The sequence below is a fragment of the Carassius carassius genome, chromosome 14, assembly GCF_963082965.1.
Source record: "Carassius carassius chromosome 14, fCarCar2.1, whole genome shotgun sequence".
Lineage (NCBI taxonomy): Eukaryota > Metazoa > Chordata > Actinopteri > Cypriniformes > Cyprinidae > Carassius > Carassius carassius.
Window position 1 is genome coordinate 34,165,881 of NC_081768.1, and position 17,578 is coordinate 34,183,458.

Sequence of the window (17,578 nt, forward strand, 5' to 3'; positions counted from 1 at the left end):
TATACAAAAAGTAAAGAAAGAGGAGAAAAGCAAATCAAGTGCCCTGTCGGTGTCCTTGCTCGGTGGAGTCGCGCAGGTAGAGTCGATTGTCTTTACACTCATCGGTCTTCACATGACGAGGGCTCACACGAGGGCTGCCACGACCGCTGCCGCGGTGAAACCTAACGCTTTTGTATTTGCCTTATTACCTGTGATTGAACTCAGCTGGCCACGCCTCACTATTTAGCAGATCGAAACTGGGCAAACGCAAAATCCAAGCGCCACTTTCAGCACGTATTTACCAGGGTAAGACACACACAATTTAAACAAAAAACTTTCCTAGCAATGACGATCACACAGTAGTCTAATGAGAAAACGACACAAAACACTCACAAGCTGCTGTCCTTCTCTGTTGACAGAATGGCAAAACAGGTAGCCGGGGGCTTTCGCCTACGTCCGAAGGGAGTGTGAGCTCCTGGCATCGAACGGGTAAGCCTTGTTGGCCGCAGAATGGAAAAGGTGAGGTTGTCTGGCCGGGAGGCTCTCGTCAGCATCCGATGGGAGCTTGAGCTCCTGGCATCGAAGAGAGAAGCCTCGCCGGCCATAGGATAGAAAAGGTAAGGTTATCTGGCCGGGAGGCTGTGGCCGGCATCGGGGGTATTCATTTATTTAATATTTTTTTTTTTTTTTTTTTTTTTTTTGGGTATTCTCTCCGGCCATCAGAGGGAAAATGTGTTGCTGGCTGGAAGATTTTTTTATTTATATATTTTGGTGGCCGATGAGGGTTTGTTGGGCTTTCTTTATGTGAAACTGGTTTGTTCTGATATAGCTTTGGTATGCTATAATGGAAAGCCCGTTCCATTGTCTAAGGAACAGGATCCATAAATTAAGTTCGTCGTGGCATGCGAGGGATAGGGGGATGAGGTCCTCGAAGATGCGAGTGTTAGGAGATGCGCGATGAAAGGGCGTCCTTGGGGAATTATGCACATAGCGAAATTTAAGTGCCCAAACAGAGAAAGAAGTACGCGTTTAGAACAGCATGGGCTGTCGAGGAGGGTGGAGGAGACAAGGATTATTCTATCGATCTTCTCCTTTGGCAGGGAGAGCTGAAATTTAGCCGAGTCGAGGTTGATGCCGAGGAACTCTATGGATGTGGCGGGACCCATGGTTTTTTTCCTGAGCGATGGGAATCCCGAGCTCGGAAAAAAGTTTTGGGACAGTGAGGATATGGGCGGCTGGGATTGTCTTGGGAGGTGAAATGACCAGAAAGTAATCTAAAAGATGGATGATATATGGGATTGCATAATTGTTGGAAAGGATCCAGCAAACGGCTTCGGATAGCATATCGAAAATTTTGAGGCTGCTTTTGCATCCGAAGGTTAACCGGACGGCTAAATAGTATTTCTCGAGCCATCGGATCCCGAACAGGTGCCAAAAGTCCGGATGGATAGGCATCACTTTGAAAGCACAAGTGATGTCTATTTTTTCAAGCCAGGCTCCTCGGCCCTTGATTTTAATCAGTTCGACTGCCTGATCTATGTCTTGGTATTTGAGTGAAAATTCGTCGAGAGGTATCAAACTATTGATGCTCGGGACTGTGGATTTATGTGGAGATGACAGGTCTACTATTAAGCGTTTCTTACCTGAAAATTTTCTAGTAGCCACTCCGATTGGGCTGACTCTGAACGTTTTTAAGGGGGGTTTATTGAAGGGCCCGATCATGAAGCCTGACTTGACTTCTTTTTTGATAAGGTTAACTACTATGTCGGGCTCTGCGAGGGCAGATTGGAGATTATGGCAGACTGTGTTTTGGGAAAGCTCGCATACGACGCCAGGGTTAAAACTGTGTCTGAGGCCAGACAGGAGATAATTTGTAAATTCTTTGTCGGGATAGTGTGCTAGTTCGATGGTTATGCGAAAGATATTCACAGGAGTCGATAGGTAATTTTTAGATTTTTTTAAACTTTTCTTTAAACACAGGGCAAACTATGCATGCATGAGCACTGCCACAAAACTTGCAGGAGTGTAGGTAGCGGCAGTGCTGTCTGGTGCATCTCCCGCTGTTGAAAGCGTTGCATAGCTGCATGCTTTCTGCTTCTGGTTGGGCTAGACGTGAGTTTGCTGAAGTCGTTGATCTTGGGACGTAGCTGGTGGATTTTGCTGGGGGAGTATCAGAGTGTTGTGGTGCATCCGGATTTATTTGTGGGCAGGTTATGGTGGAGTGAGCCACTGACCTGCAGTTTGCGCAAGAAATGCTCCTACAGCCTAGAAATACGCGGCTGTGCAAATCTGAGTCGAGGGCTCCCCAATGAGGGCACTGGTTCCAATGAGCGATTCGGATAGCGCACTCAGCGGAAAAAAGCTTGTGGTATGTGTAAAAGTGCCCCCCTCCATAGGACAACGCGAGCTCGGCTATTATAGACAAATAGTCGTTGAGTTCGCGTCGCCTGTGGGGGAAGGCTGAACAGATTATCTCGGTGAAACGGTTGAATGCGAAGGTGAATTCAGAGAAGGAAAGGAATCGAGATGAAAGGGGATTTGGATATTTTAACGTGACTGAGAAATCCCTGCAGTCTATTTGGCGGTTTGAATCGGTAGTGGGCAGGAGGGAAAGAAGAGACAAGAGATCTACGTCCGCACCTGCTAATATCTGTGCTTGGATGCTGTGAGTCACTTGGGGAGGTTCAAGGGCGATGGCATTTGATGGGGCAGGCATTGGTTTAGCCGTGAAGAGTGAATAGGGGGATTTCGCTTGGAGGAGGGTGGTGGCAGCAACTGGGGGCGGGGCTGTGTTTGGCAGCGATTGCGGCCAAGCGCTTGCTTGAGCCGCGGGCCCGGAGTTGAAAGGAGCAGGTGGCGGGGCTGTGTTTGGCGGCCAGTATGGCCAGGCGTTTGCTTGGGCCGCGGGCCCGAAGCTGGGATGAGCGAGAGGCGGGGCTGTGTTAGGCGGCCAGTTTGGCCAGACGTTAGCATGAGCCGCGGGCTCAGAGCTCGGAGGAGCGGGAGGTGGGGCAGTATGTGACAGCAAGTTCGACCAAGCGCTAGCTTGAGCCTCGGGCCCAAAGCTGGAAGAAGCGGGAGGCAGCGCTGTATTTGGCAAACTGTTCGGCCAACCGCTTGCCTGGGCTGCTGGGTCTGTATTAAAAGTTCCATGCGATAGGGCTGAGATGGGTGGAGGAGGCGGCCAGGAGCCTCCTTGAGCTACAGCCCCCTGTGCTGTTGGGATGGAAGCCACGGTGGGAGGCTGGGCTCCAGCCGACATAGCGGGCACCCCGGCGGTCGGAATCGGGGCACGGCCCAGGCTTGCTGAAGGCCTGTTGCTGCGGCTTGATAGCCGCTGGGAGCTAGGCCTTGCGGCGGAGGATGGTGGGGTGCTTTGAGACGTATTTCAAGGTAGTCCTTTCTTTTTTCCTTTCTTTGGGATTGGGGTTGACTGAGGAGAAATGTTATTATTTAGAAAGTTTGCGTACAAGTCGTAAAGTTCGGACTTATTCAACTTGCTTGAAAGTATGACATCGGTTTTGGACAGGGTCTGCCTCAGACTCGACACCATCCATTTCTCGATTGGCGGAATCGTAGGCCTGGCCGAGCGGTAGGAGGACGCGGGAGAGTCAGCCGCAGTTCTCGCCGGAGGCGGCGAAGGTAGGCCTAGGCGTCTTGGGAGGCGAGTGGCTGCTCGCGTCATACCGCGCCCGCGGGTTGGAGCCTGGGGCTCGATTTGGTTGCCACGCCGGGAAGGGGTGGCCTTGGAGCCGGCTGGCTGCAGTGATGGGGCCGGAGAAGAGCTAGATGGGTCTTCGGAGGAGGAATCTCGGTTTTGGGACATGGTGCTATACGTGCGGACCAAAATGCTGATAAACCGTCAATGGATAGAGGCAAGTCAGCGATATTTATACTATGGGATTGATTACTTGATTATGGTCCACCTGTGTTGATTAGGCTAAGTATCTGACGTGCTCCTCCCGAATCTTGTTAATAAAAACATCGTTTAAATTTAGTACCCCTCCTACTTCTGCTACTTTTGGACGTAATGCCTTTAGAATGGGATTGGAGACCCATTCTTTCAGCCACAGGGTGGTGGATATGAAAGTGGAGAGAGAAATCTCTGCTGCGGAAGTTAAGTAACATGGTTTAATCATAAAGGTTGCTGTGGAACGGAGTAATGACGTAAAGAAATGCAGTAATGTAATTGATAAAATATCAAGTACTCATGATATAGATTGTTTAAAGTATCCTTTTTTCACAAGCCAATGTTTGTAGCATTGCAGTACCTGGCTTATGTGTGGCACAGACGCTGTTATGGCATTTATTAGTTGAATTAGCACATTTACTTAGCCTGAACCAAGCAGACTATATTTGGAAACATGTGAAAGAAAATGCTTTACACACTGTGGACGATGTCGTAGCACTGGTGGATAACCAATTTGAACAGAAGCTTCTGATGCCCAACTAAATTAAATTTCATGGATGTATATATATATATATATATATATAAATATATATATATATATATATATACAGTACAGACCAAAAGTTTGGACACACCTTCTTATTCAAAGAGTTTTCTTTATTTTCATGACTATGAAAATTGTAGAGTCACACTGAAGGCATCAAGAGCTGTTTGACCAAGAAGGAGAGTGATGGGGTGCTGCGCCAGATGACCTGGCCTCCACAGTCACCGGACCTGAACCCAATCGAGATGGTTTAGGGGTGAGCTGGACCCCAGACAGAAGGCAAAAGGGCAAACAAGTGTCCAAACTTTTGGTCTGTACTGTATATATATGTGACACGTGTCCCGAGCTCTCGTCAGCGTCAGCCTGGAAACCGAGCAGGCACACCTGCACCTGCTCGTCAAGGGCTGAGCGGCCACACCTGCGCCCCATCAAGCTCTGGTTACTTAAACCCAGCAAGTGAACACAGGTGAGAGATGTCTCCGCAAGACTCAGCTAACCCTTTCTTTCGTTGTGCCTACAGAGAGCAGCGTGTGACCGCCAGCCCCAATGTCCATGGGAGAGCACGGACCAAGCCGCCTCACAGCAACACCATTTCACCACCCCTCCTTTAATAAAATCCACCCTTCGGGGAATTTACCTTCATCCTCGAGTCGTGTCCTTCTTCACCCCGCCACACTGGTTGAGAATGCAGGCAGGACAGTGAAGAAGACACTGACGACCCCTCCCCACATGGTGTTTCTACTGTTGGACTGGTTTGGTTTGTTTTTGTTTTTTCCTCCACGCTCCTTGTCTCACGCATCTTCTCTGGTTCCCCAGGTGGCGCTCCTCCCCCGACGATGGAAGAGCTGTTGAAGCACCTCACCGAGGTGAGCATCCGCCAGCAGCAAATTATGGAGCACATGGCCTCCCGGCAAGGAGAAACTGAACGTGAGCTGGCCGTGCTCCGTCTCCCCACTGCCCCGCGAACTCCGCTAACGTGGACAAACTGGTCAAGGCCATAGAGCTGGCGGAGGCCACCCAACACCAGGAGGTAAGGGAGAAAGTGCCGCCATTTTCCCGAAGGGTGGCCCAGGAGCGGCACATGCTGGAGGGCACCCAGCAACCGGAGAGCAGGCCAGGGTTTGACCGCCTCCTCGCCGCAGTCACTCAGCCCGCCAGCCACGCCAGGAACTGCCCAACCCGGAAGCCCGTCAGGAAAACCCGACGATGTCCTCCTGCTGGCCTCCGAGAGCCCCAAGGATGGTGAGCCACCCCGTCCATCTCATAACCTGTATTTTGATCTGTTCCAGCAGGTGACTGGGGACGGGGGTTTCTCCAAGGAGCAGCACGAGGACGACCGCCTCAAACACTGTTGGGCTCAGGTGAGGGTTGCGGAAGGAAGAGCTTCAGCCAGCACCCCACCCAACACCACACTTTATAGTGAACAATGGCCTGCTTTACTGTGTCGCCCAGCAGAGGGGGGAGGAAAACCCTGCTAGTCGTCCCGCGCTGCAAGACGGGGACATTGATCGAAATAGCCCATGCACACCCGATGGCAGGCCACCTGGGGGCCCAGAACACGATCCAGCGCCTCCGCGACCGATTCCACTGGCCGGGCCTAGAAGCCTCCTTAGACCTCCTCCAGATATAGTCTTGGCTCTTTAGAAAGGTCTGCAATGTTTTAGGGTGCTTACATTTGGGCCAAATCTAGTTAAAAGTGTTTAGTCACCATAAAATGACCAGGTGTGAAAACGCCTAGAGACAGGCAGAGGTTCAATGGCAACGTTGTGGGTTAGGATTGCTATGTGAGTGGCTGTAAAGTGGGTGTAAAATAGCAGTTCAGCAGATGTGGTGAAAAGAGGCAGGCACCTTTGCGGAGGCAACCTCAAGAAAAGAAGAAGAAAAGAGAAGCGGTATGCAAAGTTGTGCTCGTTTATAGAGGCAGCCTCAAGATAGGAGCCATTTCAGAGGCAACTAAGAAGGAGGAAGGAGAAAAATGAAAAGGTGCGAAGATGGATGTGCTTTGGGAGAAGCAAAGCAAGACCCCAGTAGGAAACACTGAAAGTAGGAATCTTTCACATCAGTCTTGGACAAGGAATGTCTGTTCACTTTCAAGGGAACTTCAAACTGTGTCCTTTAGGAGTCGCTATAGGGAATGCCTAGACATGACCCTTATCTGAAGCATACATTCAAAACAATAACAATGCGTTGGCCAGCGACATCCTATGACATCACTACCAGTGCGTCTACAGCATAAAGAAGCGATGGAAGAACAAAACATCCTCTTCTTCATGTTCAAGTAACTCTTTTGTTTGAACCGTTCATTCCGGTGGTAAAAACTATCTTTTCTTCCCTTGTCATGGCGAGCACTATTAAGACATTTAAGAAGTGTGTGGATCCATGTCCTCGCTATTTCACAACTGATGACAAGTAGTAAATTAAGCTCAAAGGGGAAATGTATTGTGATTTATGTAATTATGTAATATGTGATTTGTAATTATGATTAATTAGAATTATTTATATGAGCTGCCAGTAGGTAGTGGAACTGTAGCAGAATTAATTTGCCATCAACTAATATGTTCGTCCGGCGAACCCTTAGTGCAATTTCATGTTAACTCTAAGAAGGGATGTTTCCGTGGCCACAGAAAATATTTTCATACAGTATTAATGTATTAGAGCAAATCAGAATCGTAAAATGACCTTGATTTGTAAGGTAGAATCGGTAACTCGTAATTTGTGCACAAGATTTTTATTAACACTAACACAAACTAGTCTAACAAAAATACAAACAAATGCTGCAAATACAAAAACGAGACGAGTAAAGAAAACGTGGTACTCATCAAAATAATCACCCTTTACACAGAAAACTGCTGTTGATAGGTTTATATGATGTTTCCTATTCAATGACTAGTAAAATAATGGTAACATACTCTGCTGCAAGCGCTGCGTCTTCTTCTTGTATGACATGTGTCAGTGTTAAGGCACATTACTGCCACCTGGGAGTATTTACATGTGGTGTTATCATAAGAGAACTCTTCATTTTAAACATAGCGGTATATCGTCACACAATAAATTAACATGATATCGATAACTGTTGCTTTGAATATCACGGTAATTATTAATAGAGGTATTTCGCGAAACCCCTTTAATATAACACTCCCGTTTAGATCATCAGAAGATGAATTCATAGATACTAAACATGGTAAGATTACATGAAAGTGTGGTTCATATCATAAGCATGCATAAAACAGGATACAAGACAAAAATACAATATACAAGAACATGAACAACATACAGAATGACCTGAAATATATGTGTTTATTCAAAGAAAGTTTTTTCTATTAATTAATTAGAGAGGAGTCTATTTTTATAGCAGTATGTTTCAGAGAGAACTCAGCAGGAGGAAGATCCTCTCCACATACTTTCAGGTCGCAAAAGTCTTGCTGAGGTGTCTTGGTTGTCATGGTAACCAGGGGTCTGGAGTCATTCGCAGAAATCCTGGCACCTAGTATGTTTATTAAAATGGTGTGGCTGATTGGTCCAGACGCTACACACACATGATCTTGCATTGTTTGTTTAGGCAAAGAGCACACACACAATGTCCTCAAAGGGGCAAACTGTGACCACAGTGAGCATTTTTTCCACTCTCGTCTGTCTCTCTTTATGAAGAAGATGGGGCAGCCATCGGCTCCCCATGGTTCAGAACCACAGGCTTCATGCCCATCCAGATTTTTGAGCCAAGTGGATTTTGAATGCAGCTTTCAAAAGACTAAAAATAGCGGATTAATATTTTCTATATTTGATACAATCACACTGGATTTGCACAGATCTGCATTCGCTGGCTGGCGCTGAGCCAGAGACAGACTCATTTGTACAGCACTGTGCATTATAACCAAATCACACAAGATTCTGTTGAGCTTATAAATGCAATGGCCAATCAAAGGTGTTCCGATGAGTCATCACTAAAATGCTGGTGCTTCCTTTACTCGCTCACTGACTGAATTCCTCTTTCTGGTGAATTCACTTGTCGGAAACAACAAAGTGCAGATGTGTGTACGAATTAGAGTGTGAAATGTTCTTTGGTAATGTAAATGTTATTTGCTCTCTTTCTGTGCAATGAAAGATTCGTAGCCAAACTTACATCATTTTTATATCACATTAACTATCAATGTTAAATTCACATTTAATATAAAGTCAGTCATATTAAAAATATGTTATGGCACGACACCCATATCTATTACTTAAGTTAACAGACAGATTTTATGCATGGTTAATAGATTACATTATTAGGCTACTTTGATAATTTTATTTTTGATAATAATTTGCCAATATGCTGTTGTGGCTGCTGTGTGTCACATGATAACATCCCCCTCACCCCCCACTCGTGTCCCTTCAAAAATAATGAGTGCATGACACCCATGTTCAAGGCCCACCGATGCTTGTGCATGGAGGAGAATGAGCTTGGTATCGCAGGCAAATCTGGCTGATAAGTTTAAAGAGAGGCTTTCCCTCTCACGCTCATTTGCCACGGACAAGGGTGAGCTTCTCGATGATGATGTTGATGCATTTCTCTGACATCATCTGATCCAGCAGGTGGTGCTCTGCTGGGTTCTTTCCAGGAATAGCAGGAGATGTCTGAGGGGGGTGAAGAAGTCGAGATTGAGCCCTCTCAATCCTCCTGCCCTGCATATGAGGAGCTATTGGAAAGTAGGAAAAGTGATTATGGAAAGTGCTACGACGAGGCTTGACTTGCCTTGGAAGACGGCCAGGAAGGTGGCGCCACAGGGTTGCCTCAATGAGTGTTATCTTTCTGACCATAGCTCCCCAGCTCAGCTTCCTTTTCTTCCTGATTTTCATACAGAGTTCGAGAAGGAATGGAAGAGGCCATTTTCCTCTCACATCTACAGTCGTGGCCAAAAGTTTTGAGAATTACATAAATATTGGAAATTGGAAAAGTTGCTGCTTAACTTTTTATAATAGCAATTTGCATATACTCCAGAATGTTATGAAGAGTGATCAGATGAGTTGCATAGTCCTTCATTGCCATGAAAATTAACTTAATCCCAAAAAAACCTTTCCACTGCATTTCATTGCTGTCATTAAAGGACCTGCTGAGATCATTTCCATAATCGTCTTGTTAACTCAGGTGAGAATGTTGACGAGCACAAGGCTGGAGATCATTATGTCAGGCTGATTGGGTTAGAATGGCAGACTTGACATGTTAAAAAGGATCATCAAGAACTTCAAGGAAAGAGGTTCAATTCTTGTAAAGAAGGCTTCAGGGCATCCAAGAAAGTCCACCAAGCACCAGAACCGTCTCCTAAAGAGGATTCAGCTGCGAGATCGGAGTGCCACCAGTGCAGAGCTAGCTCAGGAATTCCAACAATCCAACAACAGTTTGGTGAAGAACAATGCATTTTCCAGCATGATGGAGCACCGTGCCATAAGGCAAAAGTGATAACTAAGTGGCTCGGGTACCAGAATGTTGAAATTTTGGGTCAATGGCCTGGAAACTCCTCAGATCGTGATCCCATTGAGAACTTGTGGTCAATCCTCAAGAGGCAGGTGGACAAACAAAAACCCACTAATTCTGACAAACTCCAAGAAGTGATTATGAAAGAATGGGTTGCTATCAGTCAGGATTTGGCCCAGAAGTTGATTGAGAGCATTCCCAGTCAAATTGCAGAGGTCCTGAAAAAGAAGGGCCAACACTGCAAATACTGACTCTTTGCATAAATGTCATGTAATTGTCGATAAAAGCCTTTGAAACGTATGAAGTGTTTGTAATTATATTTCAGTACATCACAGAAACAACTGAAACAAAGATCTAAAAGCAGTTTAGCAGCAAACTTTTTGAAAACTAATATTTATGTAATTCTCAAAACTTTTGGCCACGACTGTATGTTTCAGCATACGAGTTAAGCCAACATTTAGAGGATGCATGAAAACGGCCATGAGAGGATCCCCACTTTAGAAGAGACGGTCTGTGGGTGAGACATCCTCTCTTAAGGCTACCTCCTTGCCATCTAAGCCCCTTAAGGTTACATCTTGATTAAATGGCAGGGCATACGCAGCAGCAGGTCAGGCTGTCGCTTCGTTGCAAACGATGTTGTGCTGCATCACGGATCTTGCTCTCCGTGCTACTAAGCAGGTCGCCACTGCCAAGGCAGATCTATGGCGACCATGGAGGTAATGGAGAGACATTTGTGGGTGAACCTGGCAGATATCAGGAAGGAAGAGAAGGTCTTTCTCCTCGATGCATCGGTTTTGCCTTTTGAACTTTTTGGTACCTCCATCAAGACGAGAAGTTTAGGGAGGTGAAGGCATGCTCAGCTGCCTTCAAAACCTTAATTTGACAAATGCTTTACAGAACGCTTACCCCTCAAGATTTCTACAAACATGCTGTATGTCAAGCATCTGCCTCCACCTCTTGGCTGAGAGCTGGGTGCTATGCTCCCTCAGCTAGGTAACTTACTGTTAGCCAGACCAGGCTTGTGACCATAATGATGAGTTGGTGACTCCTCATATGAAGTATTGTTCTATGGGATGCACCATTTCCATCTATGTGTGCCCTATGCATGCTATGGACTGCTCCCTCAGAGTGCCACGGTCACGTAGGGTCTCTAGGCCTGTCTAGTAAACAGTCTCTGTGACCCTTTAGCAACAGTATATTTTAAATCCATGTTATGGTAAGTGCACACATTAAGTTTCTGTGCACTTCTTAAAATCCACACTGTGGTAAGGATGCACATCAAGCATTTTGCATTCTTTCTAAAATGGTAGGGGTTATGTGCTGCGGCTTTGTGTCCTTTCTTTGAGTTTGTCAGGTCACCTTGGGCACCACCATACCTATGTATCCCCAGTGATACCTACTTGAACAGGGTGTTGCTACTAAGTGTCTGTTGAGACAGGTCCTTCAATGAGCTCATGCAGAGCAAGCGGTAGCCCCTGGTTGAAAGGCTAAAACCTAGTTACTATCCTAGACGCTTTCTCATATCCCTTTAAATGAATCTCTTCTTCTGATTCCAAGACTTTGAGCTTTACCCTGGGCCCAGGAGGCCTGGCCCTATCAGGTAAGTTTCTGGGGTATGTAGCTCGGGTCTTTCGCCATAGGGGATAATGTCACTGACAGCCGTCAAATCGTCCCAGGGACAACTCCCTTAAGCTTTGGTAGAGTTAGTTCTTAGTGCTTGCCTTTGTGTTTGGCATGCACTCCCCTCAGCATGGTGGCATGGGTATACCGTTCCCCATAGTGACCTCTAGAGGATGCAGTTCTAAGTTCCCACGAAAGGGAATGACTTAGGTTATGTACGTAATCATGGTTCCCTGAGAAGGGAATAAGACACTGCGACCTCTAGTTTCCTTGCCATGCTTCGAATGCAAGCTTCAGACAAAGAAGCGGATGACATATTCTCCCAGCGCCTCTTTATACTGTGGTCACCAGCCAACATACTGTTGTTGTTTTGAATATATTCTTCCGACACGGGTCATGTTGAGGCGTTCCCCATAACGACCCCTAGAGGATGCAATGTCTCATTCCCTTTTCAGGGATCCATGGTTACATATGTACCCTGAAACATTAACTTCAAACTAAGGTTTTAAAATTTTCTGAAATATTAGAAGTGCTCCATTTTCATGGCATGAAAAAAGAAATTACCACTTTAAAATTAAATTAAATTAAAAATGTAATTCCACATGAAAGAGATATGAAAAAACATAATACGTAACGGATAGTCTTGTTATATATTGTTAAGAAGATCTCAACTAGCAGAAGTAATAAAAATGTATTTGTTTTAGTTATAGATTAAACTATATAAACGTTTTGAAAAAAAAATGCTACATACACAATGTAAACATTATACACAGTGAGCTTTGTGCAACGTTTTGGATTATAACTTCACAAAACATTTTAGTAACGATAGTAAATCACATTGATATTTATAGCAGTTGATCTCAATTCAAATTCAAATTCAAATTAAGGAAAGCATGGACCTTGAGATAATGTTCACAGTGTGTCATGACAGGCTATTTGTCTAACGTTGTGACTTTCGGGATACAATTGTGCTGCAATAATGATGCATTGCTAAAAACCTGATCTAACTAATCAAGTCCTTCAGGCTTATTTGAAAACTACATGGTATGTGTGTTGGAGCAGCGTTGGAACAAAACTTTGCAGGGCTCTGGCCCTTCAAGAATTGAGTTTGACACCCTTGTTATAAATGTTTTTGGGATGTAAGGGAAAAATCGCTAGGAACAGAGATGTGGAGGGAGCGACAGATATTTTCTGGCTAGTATTAGGAAAGGTGAGTAGAGCTGAATTTCTGTTTGTCTTCATGGGAAATTAATGTTTGGGGCGACTAGTGTGCCTTCTAAATTAACAATTGTTGATTTTCTGGATTAAAGTGGTTTAGCTGGAATATGAGTAGAAGAAATGGCTGGGGTGTGCGGATGCCTACCCGGGATGGGAGAAGCACGTTTGATGGAGGTATCCTCTGCCGGAGGATGTCCACGGGCTTGATTTCCCTTGTTATAAGCTGAAAGTGGAACCAGATCAGGGGGGGTCTTTGTGGAGCATTTTTCGTTGGAGGTGAAGTGTTGGGTTTTGTCAAGATGGGACGCTGTTCAAGGGACAGGGCAGGTACAAATGCAGGAAGAATTTTCATCTCACCTGGGGTTAAAGGTCACTGATCCAGCGCTGAAGTTAGGAGAATGTGGCATGGATTGATCACTCCTCATAGACACACAGCTGGACTCTGGAGATGCTGCTCTCTTGTTCTCGGTGTAACTAGACAAACACATCAGTAATTAATTTTTTTTTCTATTTCTTACTGATGTTTGAGATTCTTATAATCCTATCTCTTGTCTCCAGCACTGGTTATCATCTCACCTGGGGTTAAAGGTCACTGATCCATCACTAAAGTTAGGAGAATGTGGCATGGATTGATCACTCCTCATAGACACATAGCTGGACTCTGGAGATGCTGCTCTCTTGTTCTCTGTGTCACTAGACAAACACATCAAGTAATTCACAATATTTATCTTTCTTACTGATGTTTATGATTCTTATAATCCTGTCTGTTGTCTCCTGCACTGGTTATCATCTCACCTGGGGTTAAAGATCACTGATCTATCGCTGAAGTTAGGAGAATGTGGCATGGATTGATCACTTTTCATAGACACACAGCTGGGCTCTGGAGATGCTGCTCTGTTGTTCTGATAGTGAACATTGTCCTCCTCTCTCTCCTCATAGAGACTCATTGTAGGGCCTGTAATCTTCTGTCTCCTTAAATATGTTCAGTTCTGCATTTGGACATACAATGACAACTCTCATCTTTAGAGAAACTGAAAAAGAAAACATTTGCCTTTAAGTTCTGGGGCCATATTCACAAAACATCTTAAGGCAAGAAGTAGCTCCTAACATGCAGATTTAGGAGAAACTCTAAGAATAAATGGTTGGGTCAGTATTTATTTTAAGGCTCCTAAAGTTTTTCTCAAAGCATTTTAACATTAAATCAGCTCCTAATTCAAGAGGGCTCCTACTGTAAATCACCGAGACCAAATCATAAACTGTCCTGAAATAGCTGTTGCCGGCAATCCATATCACAACATAAACATTTTAGAAAAATTTCACAATGACTTGCCTTTAATTTAATATTTTCATGTACAAGCTGGGCAAGAAGTAACAGCTGCTCTTGCATCCAGTTTTTTTTATTTTTATTTTGCATCTGCACGTCTTACTATCAGCCATGATTATTCTAGTCTTTTATTTAAAAGGCTGTGTATATGCATATCCACTAATTTTTCACAAGATTCTGACATCTAAGAGCCTGACAATTGACTGAACATATACTTGTTCAATTAGTGACACTTAAACTACATTTTAAAAACTTTAAAATATGGCAATATTTTTATTTAAAAATCTTTACTTAAAAATAGCAACATTTTTATTTAAAAATCTTTATTTGAATATTGGAATTTGATACTCATTCTACAATATTTCTTTTCTAGAGGCTGAAGTCCGTAGATTCTGCCAGGCCTGTCCAACGTGCCAACGGACCAACGTGTACAACGAACCACCTTTGGACACGTGCGTGAGATGAGGGAATGGATTGACAGAGTGATGCACATCAGGCACAGCAACGGCATTACAACCTTGCGGCCCAACCACGGGAGTTCCAGCAAGGAGACCATGTCCTGGTGCTGGTGCCCACAGCCGCCTGCAAATTCTTGGCCACCTGACAGGGCCCTTATACAATCACAGAAAGGGTCGGCCCCATTACGTGCATGTGCGGGAGCCCGGTAGAAGGAGGGAGAATCAACTTTATATGGATATGGACCCCCAACATTCCGCCGCCCAAAAGTCGGAGCTGCAGCACCTGGTCAGTTAGTTTCCAGATGTGTTCTCCCCCCAGCCTGGGCGGACCCACGTTTTGGAACACGACGTCCGCACACCACGAGAACCATCGTCCGGCAGTGGCCCTAATGTGTCCCAGAGGCTCGGCGACATGCCATTGAGGAGGTAGTACAGGAGATGTTGAGGTTAGGGGTAATCGAACCATCGCGCAGCCCATGGTCCAGCCCCATCATCATGGTTCCGAAGCCCGACGGCACCCTCCGCTTCTGTAACGACTTCCGCCGCCTAAACGAGGTCTCCTAGTTCGACTGCTATCCCATGCCTTGCGTCGACAAGCGGTTCATATCCACTTACGACCTCACCAAAGGCTACTCGCAGGTCCCCTTGACGGAACAGGCAAAACCAAAAACGGCCGTCTCTACCCCAAGCGGCCACTGGCAGTACCACCTGGAGCGGCTGCGGAGGGTGCTGACGGAACTACGCCGGCCTGGCCTGACCGCCAACCCCCGGAAGTGTCATCTGGCCCTCGCCGAAGCCAAATATTTGGGATATCAGGTGGGTCGCGGCCTGATCAGACCTCAAGAGAAGAAGGTGGCAGCTATCCTCTCCGCGACCCACCTCCAAAACACAGGTACGGGCCTTTTTGGGGTTGGGCGGGGTATTATCGCTGCTTTATCCCTAACTTCTCCTCCTCAGCTTCTCCCCTGACAGACCTGACCAGGAAGGGGCAGCCGGAGAAGGTCCTGTGGACCTCCGAGACGGAAGCAGCATTTCTCAGGACCAAGGCCGCCCTCACAACAGAACCGGTCCTCCATGCCACCAACTTCAACCGCCCTTTCCTACTGCAGACGGATGCATCTGACACCGGGTTGGGAGCCGTCTTATAGCAGGGCCACGATGGTGAGGAACACCCGGTGGTGTTTATAAGCCAAAAGCTGACCCCTGCAGAACAGCGGTACGCCACGGTAGAGAGGAAAGCGTTGACCGTCAAGTGGGCAGTCCTGGAGCTCAGGTATTACCTCCTCGGCCACCACTTCACCCTCCTCACAGACCACGCTCCTCTGCAGTGGATGGCCCAGGCTAAGGAGACCAATGCCAGGGTGACGCGGTGGTTCCTGGCGCTCCAGGACTTTAACTTCACCCTACAACATCAGGCGGGGACAGCCAACGCCAATGCCGATGGACTCTCCCGCCTGTGGTCAGCTTTCGCAGGTCTGTCAGGCTCCACTTCCCACCCTCCCCCGATATCCCCGCTTCTCCAGAGGAATAGGGGGGGGGGTGGTGGGGGTGAGTGTGACACGTGTCCCGAGCCCTCATCAGCGTCGCCCTGGGAACGGAGCAGGCACACCTGCACCTGCTCATCACGGGCTGAGCGGCCACACCTGCGCCCCATCAGCCGCTGCTCTCATAAACCCCACCAGCCCCAACACCCCGTGTGACCACCAGCCCCAACGCCCACGGGAGAGCACGGACCCACACTGCACCAGCGCACCGATAGCCAAGAAGCTGAGCACCAAACTGCCTCACAGCAATGCCTTTCACCACCCCTTTTTATCAATAAAATCCACCCTTCGGGGAACTTAACTTCATCCTCGAGTTGTGTCCTACTTCACCCCGCCACACCAGCTACAAAAAAATAGCCGAAAAGTTGGAAGTTGGACAGAAGTAAAAAGAATAGTTGTGCTATCAAGATGATGCACCGCACCGTCAAATTGCATGGGTGTGAACTGGCAGCTTTCAGAGCGCTGCAAGTAACTGGATAGGGTGACCATATGCGCCGTTCATACGGGACACATCCCAGAAAGGATTTTAATATTGCCTAAAATATCCAGGTTTTGGCTATTTGTACTGTGCAGGTTGATCATTGTGTAACATTCATGAGAGATATAAAGAGCAGAGCAGACGGCTCCTTATGCTTTCGAATCGCTTTCACGTGTTTGTTCGTTCGTTTGACTTGAAGCATTGTGGCGCACTTTGTTTTTTTTGGATTTGTGCGCAGCAACGCTTCAAGTCAATCGAACGAACAAACACGTGCGCATATTTGCATCGCTTTTGGTCTCACCTTCTCACACGAAGCCCATGATTGGTCGATTATGTAAAATACCTGCAATGTTTGGTCAAACTGCTCTGGGTGTTTTAGGCATTATTAAAATCCTGGCTGTGATGTGTCCCGTATGAACGTCATGACATATGGTCACCCTATAACTGGAGGTACTGCCACACAAGCTCTCTCTCTCCCAGCGCGCGCACTTCTCTCTGCATCTGCTCTGTTCAGCGAGCGCAGAGAGTAGCAGCACTTTCAGTTAAAAAAAAGACCGCGTTTCAGGGCTTCCGGTTTGGCGATGTAAGAGAGGGCAGCAGAGGCGAGGACCTCCCAACCACACTCCTTTTAAACATATTTATCCGTCTTCTATTTCTAATCTAATTGCTTTACAATATAACACATAAGAACTACACTCAGTTCAGAAAGAGAAATGAGCAGCAATTCTAAACAGAAGCATAGTACCGCGCCAGCAACAAGGTCAGGCGCTACTCTAGCAGGTAAACTAGCAGTAATGGCAGCTAATGACACCACTATTAGCAACAAGGACATGCCGGAAAAAGACAATACGGATAACTTGTCAATGAGTCAGCTAGTCTCCGAACTGGCAAAACAGCGGGCCAGTTTAAAAGAGGACATGGCAAGTTTAATTCAAGATTCAATCAAGCCGTAACAGGCTTCCCTTGACACGCTATGCGAAACAGTTGGCTCGTTTCAGCACCGATTGCATCTACTGAAGTACTGGTCGGCGAAAACTTTGAAAGGCTAGCC

At 46.4% G+C, this 17,578-nt stretch overlaps 1 protein-coding gene across 4 annotated transcripts in view; it reads right to left on the reverse strand.

The window, feature by feature from the left end:
* LOC132157539 (NACHT, LRR and PYD domains-containing protein 12-like) overlaps positions 1-17,578 on the reverse strand; it is a 137,974-nt gene that overhangs the window by 88,208 nt on the left and 32,188 nt on the right. For 3 of the 4 annotated variants that reach the window (XM_059566912.1, XM_059566913.1, XM_059566915.1), the window contains 3 exons: positions 13,519-13,712; positions 13,300-13,416; positions 13,081-13,197 (listed from right to left, as the gene is read on the reverse strand). In XM_059566912.1, coding sequence (XP_059422895.1) covers positions 13,081-13,197; positions 13,300-13,416; positions 13,519-13,670 — 386 coding nt within the window. In that variant the 5' untranslated portion in view covers positions 13,671-13,712. Of the gene's footprint in view, positions 1-13,080; positions 13,198-13,299; positions 13,417-13,518; positions 13,744-17,578 lie in introns of all 4 variants that reach the window. The other variant, XM_059566914.1, reaches the window with a different exon arrangement.